This window comes from Rhinichthys klamathensis, unplaced genomic scaffold (assembly GCF_029890125.1).
Source record: "Rhinichthys klamathensis goyatoka isolate OS25496 unplaced genomic scaffold, OSU_Roscu_1.1 h1tg000059l_1, whole genome shotgun sequence".
Taxonomy (NCBI): domain Eukaryota; kingdom Metazoa; phylum Chordata; class Actinopteri; order Cypriniformes; family Leuciscidae; genus Rhinichthys; species Rhinichthys klamathensis.
The window spans coordinates 3,379,168-3,391,987 of record NW_026606604.1 but is presented as its reverse complement, the minus strand read 5'-3'; the positions used below and the strand labels follow the sequence as shown (position 1 = coordinate 3,391,987).

The 12,820-nt window shown below is 39.9% G+C and overlaps 1 protein-coding gene across 4 annotated transcripts in view; it reads left to right on the top strand.

Moving 5' to 3' along the window:
• Nucleotides 1-12,820, top strand: part of zfhx4 (zinc finger homeobox 4) — a 77,288-nt gene that overhangs the window by 53,991 nt on the left and 10,477 nt on the right. For 3 of the 4 annotated variants that reach the window (XM_056248956.1, XM_056248955.1, XM_056248957.1), the window contains exons 5-7: nucleotides 7,204-7,320; nucleotides 11,854-11,987; nucleotides 12,529-12,729. In XM_056248956.1, coding sequence (XP_056104931.1) covers nucleotides 7,204-7,320; nucleotides 11,854-11,987; nucleotides 12,529-12,729 — 452 coding nt within the window. The remainder of the gene's footprint in view (nucleotides 1-7,203; nucleotides 7,321-11,853; nucleotides 11,988-12,528; nucleotides 12,730-12,820) is intronic. The other variant, XM_056248958.1, reaches the window with a different exon arrangement.

Here is a 12,820-nt window from a genome sequence, read left to right as displayed (position 1 = left end):
AAGGTGTCTGTTACCTGATTAGGCCGGCTAGAAAGTCTCTCCCCCTCCGGACTGCCGACGCAGCACAAGGAGTTCTATTCGATCGGCTACAAACATGGAGCCCATGTAATTACAGCTCCAAACAGTTCCGCAGATAACATGCCTTTGACTTAGCTCCGGATAAAGGTTAATCTCCCTCTGTCTGTCCAGCGAGATGGGTTTGGGCTTTATATATTTATTTAAGTCCTCCGCTAAGGCCAGGGCCAGGGGCTGTTAGCGTGGTGCCTGGGAGAAAAGAGTTAGAACCTCCTGCATACCAATGCCAGCGCAAATGACTGAATCGATGGCGGAATGGCCACTGCTGTTTAAGAGTATCAATAAATGTTCCCTTATTTCCTCCTCAATGGCTAAGTGTTGTAGTTAAAAGTCCAACAGATGTCTTAATTGAAAGTTAATTTTAAATCAATGCAGAGAGTCATTTAAATATTGATCACGCTCTTTTGACTCAAATTGTACGCTGACCGTCCCAGCCCAACATAATTTGCCCATTCCTCCTTTTAAAAAACCCCCAAAACAACTTTGTTCAAATTGAATCAATAAGCCACAATTAGTATGTTGTGAAACTGCCATTGACACCTCCTAAAGGCCCACAGGCGATTTCATTGTCTTTTCTGGCAAAGATACAGCATGTCCTTAATTACAAAGTATGTTTATGGTGTTTTAATTGTATTAGGTCACAGTCAAATCAAACAAAAGATCTCTCTAATGCAAGAACACATGACAAACTTCATGTTTGAATGCCCTCCTGTCCTTTCATTAAAGGTTCAAGGCCATTAAAGAGACTTATGGGCCCCCGAAAGCAGGGCATCTGCTGTACTTCTGATTTTCTCTGTATCAGACAAATGAAGGCAAGAACGACAGGCACTGGAAGGGGGAAAAAAATAGGGAGAGAGAGAACAGGGAACATTGTCAGAGGCCTCTGTCTATCAGGGTAATCTTATTTATTTAAAGCATATGTCTGCTGGTACTCCTTTGTCAGGGTCTATTAGGGGGCAGTGCAGCCCATATGACATTGTTTAGCAAGTAATGAAATGGACATTTTTTGCATGTTTTTATGGAGTTGGAAGGAGCGCACGGACTCATTCATTTTCCTCGCTGGATGCCATTTCCTAGCCATCGCCACAGATCGAGCTGCACAGCTATTGTCAGCCCCGTTTCCATTCAGAAATTTGACCGTGATTTTGTCTAATTAGATGTGGCCACTGAGGTCTTCTTTTCTGTCCTGCAAGAATTTGCAGAATGTTAACATGACCACTGTAACCCGTAAATTGGGTCAGTGTTTTGATCGATCATAATAACGTGCTTGTGGAATTTGTTATTGTAGTCAGTTTTGGTACTTTCCAGTCCACATTTTCCCCTTTCTTTTAAAGGATGATGCAGCTCTCTGTGTATATTTGACAAATCTGCATGCGCGCCAGACCACCTTTTCAGCTGTCTGTTTCTCCTCGCTTTGCGGTCGGGGTTTGGCTGAGGCTTTCTGGGTTTCCAGAGCAGACCTGCACAGGGGTGACAGATAGGTCTTATTTGTCTGATAGAGTTGAGCAAGAAAATAGATCTAGAGCTGGTTACTTCATTAGGTTCTCTCATTGATTGAACCTCCTGCTGAAGTGATGCTGCAGCCTCCTCTGATAACTGCTGGTAATAGAACAAAATGAATTCTTATCACAGAGATTGGAAAGGCCATTAACCCTGGCCCCCAGTGCTTTTCAGACGTCACAGACAGGAAGCCGTGCGGTGCGCTGAGGAAAAAAAACCCTCCATGCTCCGTCTGAGCCGAGGTCATGTTGGCGGCCGTGTGTGAAATTTCCAGCCCCTTTGGCTCCTGTGTAGATGAAACGGCTACCCGGGCAGATGTTTATAATCATGTCTTGAATAAATATTGGATGGAGTATAATAAAAAGGAGAGAGAGAGAGAAAGGAGGGAGGGGGGAGAACGAAACGAGGAGGAATCTTTTTATATTATTTTCGAATACTAAAGTAAGCCTGGCTGCAGTGCCTCCTTTCTCCGGATGCCTCAGGTGATCTGAATGGCACGGACACAAAAAGCCTTTTTGTGTACGATGCAGGTGTTTGGGGTTTGTCTGCGGAAACCTTTGAAGATGCTAGATTTAATGCTAGTTATTTGGAACCATTAATATCCCTTATGCGGGTGAGCGCAGGAACAGAAGTCTGCAGAAATGAGAGGGAAATTTGTGTTGGTGCAGCAAAAGAAGAAGCTTTAATCTTCATCATGTTTATTCATTTGATGGAGGTGATTAATGTTTTGAAGTGCATCATACATCACAGAAGAGCTGGTAGCATAGGAAAACTTCCTTGGATGAAAGTAACTGACAGCAACAAAAGACATTTTCTAATTGCTGATCCACAAGGTGTACTGCAGTAGAAGTGTGCTTGCCTTAGAGAAAGAGCAGCTTTCTTGTGTCTCCCAGCAGCAGCAGCAGCAGCAGCAGCAGCAGCAGAGCCGTGAAAGGAAACGGGCCCGCTCTCCACGTGGATGTTTAGTATTTTAGACATGGTACATTAACAGCATCTGGTTAAGATCTAAATGCTTGTTAAATACACTGAAATTTGGAAAAAGAAGGGAGCAAAAAAAGAAGAAGAGAGATTTGGGTGGGGGAGGGGGGGGGGGGATCAACAAGTCAGTAAAGCTTATTATCCTGAAAGTATTACAACTGGCCCTTAACAAAGTAGTACAGGGTTTCGAGTTTCAAAGTTTCCTTTAAAATGGAGCGGCTCAAATGAAAACCATGGGGGGAAAGAATGTGACATCATGAAAACCCTGGGCAGCTCAGGGCCAACCTGTGGTGTGCTGGGAAATTAGTGTTCCTTACACCTCAACAAGAAGAGACAGTCCAGAAATCATAATTACAACCACATTGCATTTTCACAAATGCTGAGATCAGTAAAATTATAAGAAATGACAATCATGCAAATATTTATTATTATTATTGATGATGTTGATGATGATAATAATAATAACAATAGTTAATTCGTTTTTTTAAATTAAATAAAAAATATAAGAAATGACAATGATACAAAGAGCTATTATTGTTATTATTAATAATAGCTTAATAGTTTAAAATTAATAGTAGTTAAATTAACAATATAGAAATGACAATCATATATAAATCAAATATAATCATATATCAAAATATAATCATAATTATTGTTGTTTAATGTGTATGTACAGTATGTCTTTGTTACTACTTTTACGGTCTGGTTGTAATTTGTTTTAGATATTGTATTTTTAACAATTATACCATTTAGGATAGCCTAGCTTCAATAAGTTCTTTGTTATTCTTTTTTTAAGAACCATAAATAAACCGTCAGTCTAAGGTGGAGGTGGGGGACACATTTTAATGAGTCATTTTTGGGGGGTATCCACGGCTGTGTATGGTAGGTGTCTCTTTTACTGGCCGGATAATGACCGCACTGAGGTGTTACAGCCCCCAAGAGGAGAGAGAGTGAGAATCTTGCCCTTTACATCTGTCATTATGCTTTCTCTAAACTGGACAGGCCTGGTGCTTTAATGAAAAGAAAGTGTCTGTCATCATATTTGTAAATTTCCATGGATGCCGGCTTTTTTTTTCTTCTTCTTTTTTTGTAGGTATGGTGGTTGTGCAAGGGGGACTGGTGTATTTTGATGAGGAAAAAACACAGGATTCTTTAATTGTGATGCCTTTTTGACCCCAGTCTCCCTCCAGCGTGCCGATCAACCCACATCAGAGCAGGTCTCACGGGAGACTGGCGAACAGAGAACCTTCGGTGATGTGTGGTTGATGTGTTTGCGGGTTTTGCTTGAAAGGGATGGCGGGGGCAGTAAAAGTTGTCTATGGCTCTGCTGTTTGCGATTAAGTTTGATGGGCAGAGAGTCTGCCGAACCCCCCTTGCACCCCTTCAATGCTGCTGACACGCTGCCTCTGTAAAGCATTCAGATTACTCAAACTGTTGCCAGGGTCAGGCGCAGGGCAGACACCGCTATGATGTATAGGAAAGCATGTCTGGGAGTTTCTCTCGCTCTTGAAATGCATACCAGAAAAACTGCAGAACACCCTGCTAAAAGACGAGGGAGAGAGAGAAAGGACAGTGGAAGGAAAGAGAGAAAAAAAGCTGTCTGATGAGACCCAGATGATAGCAACCCATCCTTTTCTTCCCTTATTCCTTCTGTTACTACCTTCATAATTTGCCCTTTTCTTTTTCGTGACACTCCATGTTTTATTAATGCATTCCACGATCGCCTTAAAAATTTGATGCCCCCTCGAGGTAGAGACGCTCACTAGCACTTTGACACTTCATTTCCCAGCTAGGGGGACTGGGTCAGTAAATCTAGCCGACTGAAGAGAGAGCCTCACGCTTAGGACGTGGAGAGAGAGAGGGGGCGAGTGAAGGGGGAGGTACCACAGCCTGGCCCCTGTACCCTTAGGGTGTGACATTGTGCTGTGGTGTTTGTGTAAGAGTGTGTGTGTGTGTGTGTGTGTGATTGTGTGTCTCTTTTATTAACTGACCTGAAATCTGGTCATGATCACAGACATCCAGCTGGTCCTAACCTCCATCTGCCTATTGAGGCAATACACTCTCTCTCTCTTTCTCTTTGATTAGCCCTCTATCCTGACACTGGCTTAAGCTCAACACTACCTCTGTCCAGATCCCCTTTGCCCCATAATACCGCTTTCCCCCACAACACTCACCCCCAGTCCTGCTTCAACTGCCTCTGCGACAGGAAGGAAGTGACTCGGCACAGAGAGCGAGATACATGTTGTATGTTATGTACATACTGTATGCAATGACATTTTTACATTTGAAGTGTAGCTTACCAGTACTTTCATTTTAAAATATTTTTAATAGTATTTTATTGACTTTTTTTAAACCCAGAAAGCCTTGATGTTTAATTTAAAAATTGTCAAATCATATGTCAAATAGCTAAAGTATTAAGGCTGTCGATCGATTCAAATTGTTATCACCTTCATTGTTTGATAAGCTGATTAAATATTACTTCAATTATACTTACTCAATATACATATATATATATATATATATATATAAAAGATAGTTTAAGAAATTGCGTTATTGTGGCTGAGAAAAACATTGAATTGACTACAGTAAGGGCCTTTAGAAATCGATATTTTATGTGTTTCATGTCATTGAAGCCTAACTAACAGTTAGCCTAACTAACACAAGTAAAAAAAAAAAAAAAAAACCCTGAAGACATGTAGTCAGTGATAAAATAATTACAAACAATAGGATAAAAACTACAATAGAAAACACAAATGAAATAGACCTTCCCTTAAAAGAAACTTTAAGCAGATACAAAACGGAACAAATCAGGTTTATTAGGCTGCTGTCACTTTAAGAGCGGATACACTAATCTAATATACTGATACACATGCACTTTTTTTAATCAACCATTTACATTCACTTAAGACATAAACGACTGTTTATGAGGATACTCGCAAAGGCGGGCAAGTGTGTGTATTTGACTGTTCAAGCCCAGTAAGGCACTAAAAAGAACTCTAGGTGCCAAATTCAGTACTCACCCGCTGTATGAACAGCGGCTTTATGTGCAGAAATGAGTCCTCATTCGGTGCTTATTACGCTTGAACGGTTTAAAATCAATTGTTTTTAAACCACAAGGCTTAAAAATGCATTCAAATGATAAGCTTTCAAGACGGCACAGCACTGCAACATCAAATAAGCGTACCCGTGATAGAGACAATAGGCCAAAATCTCTACTGGTTGACAAATATCTACCGGTAATCTTGTCTACCGGTATATCGCCCACCCCTAATTACTGTACAGAAATGTGTATAAAATTATATTTATAATTTATTATCAATTATTATTTTTATTTTAGTTTTTATTCTATTTATTTTATATTTCTTCTTTTTAAATTCTGTATAAGAACGGAAACGGCTTTTTGTTTCCTTAAGCACAAACGCTGCAATTTATGCCATTTATTTCTGTAGAAATGCGGCATGTACGTCTAAAGATACCCCCAGCTGTCTTACATACACGCACACATGGCACACACACACACACAGACAGTGTCTTTGTTGCAGGATGTATTAGAGCACACCGTCACCGCATGTGCGCCAAAATAGCAATTTTTGCAGCCGGCTGCCAGCAGTGACAGGAGATATTTCATCCTGTTGTCAGAATATTATTAATAAAACATCAGGACTAGAGTGCAGCACAATTTTTCCTTTCAATCACTCCCAGCATCTGCCATGAAAATTTCATGCTGTATATAATTTCCACTTAATGTATTGCACTTAAAACGTCGGTGCCAGCACCGTGTGGGGAGTTTTAAAGGGTTAATTATATCATGTATCTGCAGTCGGGGCCCCTCTGCTTACCAAACAATGACTTGAGTGATTGTATGCAAATATACCGATGACCTTTTTGCCTCCCCGTGGTCAATTTATATGGTTATTAAGGTTTTATAAAATGGATGAGCGCAGCACTTTGAACGCCATTTTCCTGCCTCATGTTGTCCTAATTTATTTCATTTCTCGCGGGGTCTTCCAAAATATGTTTATTTCTCCCCCTCGCTCTCGCTTTCTGTCTCTCTCTCTCTCTTTCTTTCTTCCCCGTCGTGTGCCGTGTGATGGAAGCTGCATGGGGTGGAGGGGGAAAGACAGGAGTGGTTATCTGGCATTACTCAGCCTGCTAAAAATTCATTAAAATGTGACATCAGCGCAGTGAGAGACAAATGCTCTCTGGATGAAAGGGAACAGTAGGCCTTTCAGGGATTAGAGGCGCACGGCCTCGACCTATCACCTAACAGCATAAACAGATTAATCCACTGGCAGTGCTGCAAAGATACACAGAATTATTAAACACGAGGGGAGGGGAGGGAGGGGGGGGGGGGGGGGGGGGTGGTGGTGGTGGTGGTGTTTGAGCCTACGGAAAAATGTCCATGTAATCTGCCCAGTGCTAACAATCTGGAGAGGTGTGTGAAGAACATTCATATTTCAGTGTCCCAGGGTTAATGAAACCAGACGGATCCCCCGCACCAGTGTCTTGTGGTATATTTTGTGTACACACACACACACACACACACACACACACACACACGGCAGTGTTTGGTGTGTTCAGAGATGATTCAAAACCAGTCACTGTAACCGCTAGTGGGTAACCAAATGCCCTTCCTGTGTTCAATTGTAGAAGAACCAGGTGAAGACAGCGAGGAATCCCCACGAGCCTCCTCATTGGCCGCGGCCGAGGACAAAGACTCGAGCAAGAAGGACGCCATAGAAGGCAAGACAACAGAGAAGGACTCCAGTAAGACCTTTAGTTTTGGTCTCCCCCCCCCCCCCCCCCCCGGTACCCTCTCTTCAATGTCGCTTAGTCACTAACATACACTACTCCTACCTTTTGTGCTCTACTCTACTGTTCTCTTCCAATGGGGCTTTTCCTGCTAATAACAGCTGCATGTGTGGGTTGCATGTGCATGCTATCAGTAGCCTCCCGCTGACCCATTTTAATCATAGCCATCTGATGGCAGAGATGTGGATAAAGGCAAAGAATATTCCACAGTGACCACCGAGATTATTTTTTTTAATCAAATCAGTTTGTACGCTTGTAATTTTTAAGCGCCTTTCATTAATCTTTGCTGTTCTTGCGATTCCTCTGATGACATATTAATTTTGTATAAGCATAGGATTAGACAGTGCTCAAGTATATAGTTTTGTAACCCTTTTTCCTTTTTTTAAAGAATTCAAGCAACGCACCACCTATTAGAGCTCATTGTTCTCGAACTGTAGATCTACGTACACGTCTGACTGGTAGCACATTAGCCAAGGCAACAATCTTTACAAAACAGTGTTGTGTTGAGATCAGGAAACAGCCCCTGGAGCTAGCATCTGGCATCACTACCTAAGGCTCTGTTATATTTGATTTGCCAAATAAGAATTCATATGTGCTTTTTTTATGTATGAGATGGAAATATATGGTCGAAATGAATATTACATTAGGCGTCTTTTCATGCACACCATACCTAGCTACATAATGTTGGGTTCAATGGAGCAGAGGAAATGCTGAAACAGGACAGAGCCTATTAGTTTAGCCAGTCGTTTATCTTTTATCCATATAGCCATGACAGGCTTGTCTGAGGCACTTCGTACTCAATGCATTTACATGACCTATTACATGCGGCGTCATTTAACGCTGCGGTTGAGATGCAGGTCCCATTTAAACTAGCGTTCTCAAACCTTAATGGGAATATTATGCTTGCAAACTTTTGCATTGCGACAATTTCTTTTCCTTTTTTTAAGGCTGCAGTATTTAAATTGAAATTAGAAAATATCTGTCCCCAAATGGCTGTTGTTTTGAATTTTTTTTTAATCCATTATTTTGAGGAGCAGTCAGAATGGGTTTTAGGGGTTGCTCTGTTGAACCCATATGTTGTATGTTTTTTTGGTCTAAAGGAATAAATCCCTAATGTGGGTTGGAATATAAAACACCAGGATCCTGCATATTAAAGATTATATGTAGAGATATTCACAATATTCATCTTCATAGGCAGCATCTCTCAAAACAGCCCATTTACTTTTTCATTTTAATCTAGTGTCACTGTGGATTAATTATAATCCAAATTGCATTTTCCATGCAAATGTCTTAATCTGGATCAACTCCAGATTACTTTGTGCTCTGTTTAGATGTTGTATGGAAGCATGTCAGTGTGTTGGCTTTAGGGTAAAGAGATAATTCAGCAAACACAAGCAAAGATGAAAATTAGCTGTCATTATTGCTAAGAACATTTTCTGCATACCTGCTGTAAATTAGCAGGGAAATTAAATATTGTTTTCAAATCAGATGCTTATGAAATTTAAAATAATGCAGCTGAATTAAATAAATGCTCATTTCCGAGCTGGAAACATGCAAATTCTAGTGGTAAATATGCAGAATTGGATCTGTCTTGCATTTTATTTAATTTCTGTCTTTCTGGATATTAGATTAAAATAAATTAAAAGTATTTGCATATTTCATTGAAGCCTACAGCTATGATTTCTGTTGCTGAATTAAACAATTCAGAGAGTCTTGTAGGAGTTGCCAAATATGACATCCGTCGGTTTACGCCTCGTCTGAAGTGCGATGGTAAAGCTGATGGACTCGGATGCATTTATATATATATTTTTTTTTTTTTTGCGAGAGCGATGAGAAAGCAGGGCTGCACTGTGCAAGCTGAGAATTTAGAGTATTCAAATGTTATCTGCTGAACTGTAGGTCACACTAATGCGTAACCTTAACCTCTTGTCCTTGTAAATCACTAAAGTTCTCGGAGCGTCCCAGGGTCCTGCTTTATTTATTACCCTGTCACCTCAGCCAGACTGGCTGGACTGAAGACCAGTAAATTGAATAGTAAATTTATGATGCCTTTATCAAGCAAGACCTGTATAATTGGCATTTGCAGGGGAAAGAAATTTTTAAATAAAATAGCTTGTCTTATGAACGCACAGTACTATTTTGCAACGATTTCAAAGTGAGGGCGTACTACTCCAGTTTTTGTTCATGTAACATTTTATTCATGTTGAATGGTGCAATGAGATATGAATTTAAATTTTGAAAATTAACAGGATGGCCCTTCACTTAGAGAGGAAGACCAGATAGATCAAATTAGCGAGATATGTTGTTTCTTCTTTTAGTTTAGTTGTTTCTCTTCTTTAAACAGAGATCTTTAAAGAAGCCATGCGTAGGTTGCATGATTTTTAAAAATCCTATTGACAGTTGTAAATAAAGATGGGTGTCCTGTCTACGGCACTGGTCCCTGTAATGCAAACAGCTTGACTATCATAAATCACAGTTTGATTTATCTAATCAAGCTAGGTCCTGCTTCTCAAAGACATTTGTCATTCGGATGTGAAGGGGGGCTGTGGTGTCACAATTATTTTCTCTATTGCTTCATTGCACTGTGTGTGTGTCTGTAGACAAAGAAAAAGGGCATTCTCATTTAGTGTGAGGTACAGATTGCACAAAGAGCCTAGCCATTGAGTCCTGACACATTTCTACATAAAGTTATTAAATAATTATTAAATACATACATATATATATATATATATATATATATATATATATATATATATATACACACACACAACACACATGCATACATACATACATACGTGTGTGTGTGTGTGTGTGTGTGTGTGTGTGTGTGTGTGTGTGTGTGTGTGTGTGTGTGTGTGTGTGTGTGTGTAAAAAATCATCTTTAGAATATTTAAATTGTTCATTTAGCTGACAGTTTAACAAAACCTTATGCACAACAGAAATGGAGCATGTACTGTATTAAATGCTGCAATGGCTGCAATGGCTTCTTTCCTCATTGTCTCTCCCGTTTTCATTTCTGACAGCCTAGTGTGTCCATCTGCAATGCACTTTAAATGTTTATGAAAGCAGAGTGTTGATTAAGAAAATAAATCATATAGATGGATCCTCATGTAGAGCAGATTAGCCCCCAGACCATACATTTACATTCAATATGATGGCAATCAATGGAAGGGGCCTCATTGCATTGTGAAATGTGTTTGCACCCAGTTGTCCAGGAGTCACCTCCTCACCCGGGAAATAATTTAGTTGCAGATTGACTGGAAGATGGTGAAAATTGAAAGTTAAAATTAGAAATCCTCGTAATAAACAGAAGGGGGAGAAAAAAGCTCAGATGATGCGGTACAGCAATGAGATTGGGGAGCCTAGCAAATGAGGTTTTCTGTTTGTTATGAAATGCATGTGACAATACCCCCCCCCCCCCCCCCAGCAGGGATATCAAGGCCAGGAGAGAGAAAAAAGATTACCTAGCTATTCGAGACTGCAGACCATACTCTTGATACTCTTGGAAATTTGTATTGCGCCCTTGTGGTTTTTCCCCTCCTCTTGTGTCACTTTTTTTGGCAGGCTAATATGTCAGGCTCCTGATATGTAAGACCACAATAACATAAGCAGAATGCCTTGTAATGCCAAGAATTAAAATGCATGAACACGCAGCAGATATTGAAATATACTTAAATAAATACAGAGCAGAAAAAATACTCCCTTTTTCCCAACATCTTTTTACCATCCATTTTCAATGACTGCTTTGCTAAGCTTTGATTCATAAGAGTAATACACACATTTAGCCTAGAGTGACCAGATTAGAGTGAAGAACTGCGAGCAGGGCTTTCTTTGTTCACTGCATATGCAGCGAGAGGATAAATTGCATTGACTGAGGAGGCTGGGACACTGTCTGTATCTGAGGATACAGGGGTAATGAAAGATTTATCACTCTGCGCAGCATACTCTAAATACAACTGGGGGCTGATTTGCTGAATTGAGCTCAGCTAAAATGGAAATAACATGGCAACCCCCTCTAATACAGAGTGTGAGGTATGGATATTCAGGGGGCTGTTGGAAATGGTGATTTGGCTGTGTATATCCCCCAAATGAACTGCATAATGGTACCCTGACCTGCAATGCAATAACAATGAATTCGAACCTCTATTTATTTGTGAATATCTTCATTCGGTTGCTTTTGTGAATATAGATTTTTCCTGGATTCTCTAGTATTCATGCTCAGAATCAATACACAATTTGTCTGTGGTATAATTCAATTTAAATGCTTTTTGAAGATTTTTTATTATTATTAATAAAATAATCTGAGTCTCACACAATGTGAGTCGCCCAATAACCTTTTATCAGATCTACATTCCTAACAATAAGCTAATGTTACCCAAATGTGGCGTCTTATAAAAGTAAGGGTCATTGTCATCTGTCAGGAGATTTTAAGCATCAGGAGTCCAGAATAATCTTGTGACAGAAGATATCCTATCTGTTTATTCACAGGAATTAATACACTGTCTAAAGAAACCCTGGGGACTGCTACAGCAGGGAAGCGGTCGCTTCAGCAGGAGAAAGAAAATGACACTCCAACTAAGAGAGCTAAATCAGCTGAAGAGAAGACGCTGTCTAATGAGCAGGTTAGTTACTCTGATCTGTTTGCAAAAATAGGGCTTACCAACAAGACTGAGCCATCCTTGTGTTATAAATTGAATCTCTGGGTTAGATTATATTCATTCCCTTTAACAAAAAACTAAAAAACAATTGTATTAAAAAGCATGACCCTGTCTGAATGGTACAGGACTTGCTGAACCATTTCTGAAAGGGCTACATTAAAACAGGTAGTGAGAAGTTGCAGTTTAAACGTACTTCATGTAATGAGAACCAGGCATAGTCTGAAATGGTTCATGTCAACATTCTTTGTAATCATCTGATTAGAAATTCCAGAGATTCATGCAAGTTCATTTACTTACTTACCTGATTAGGTTTTTTAATTAAGTTACGTGAAATGAAAACTTCAGTGAATTAGAGGAAATTTAATTTGATAGACATTTGGAGTTGTACTTGTTTTGTTTGGAATTTGATTTTCTTAAGGCATCATGTTGCAGAATCACTTATATGTAGTTGTTCGGAGCAGTGCTATAATGTATAGCAATGGTATGATAAACTTTGTCTTTTCAGGTGCAGCAGTGCCCATACTGTAATTACAGTAACAAAGATGCAAACCGTTTACAGCTGCACATCATGTCCCAGCATTCCATGCAGCCAGTTATCAGTTGCCCCTTGTGTCAGGATGTCCTCAGCAACAAGATTCACTTGCAGCTGCATCTCACCCACCTCCATAGCGTGGCTCCAGACTGTGTGGAGAAGTTACTTATGACGGTATGTGCAGCATTAATTTATTTCTTAAATTTTTTTTAATAAAATACTGCCGCTGTCAGCCTTACTATCTAGATCATACTCTGACAGTGTT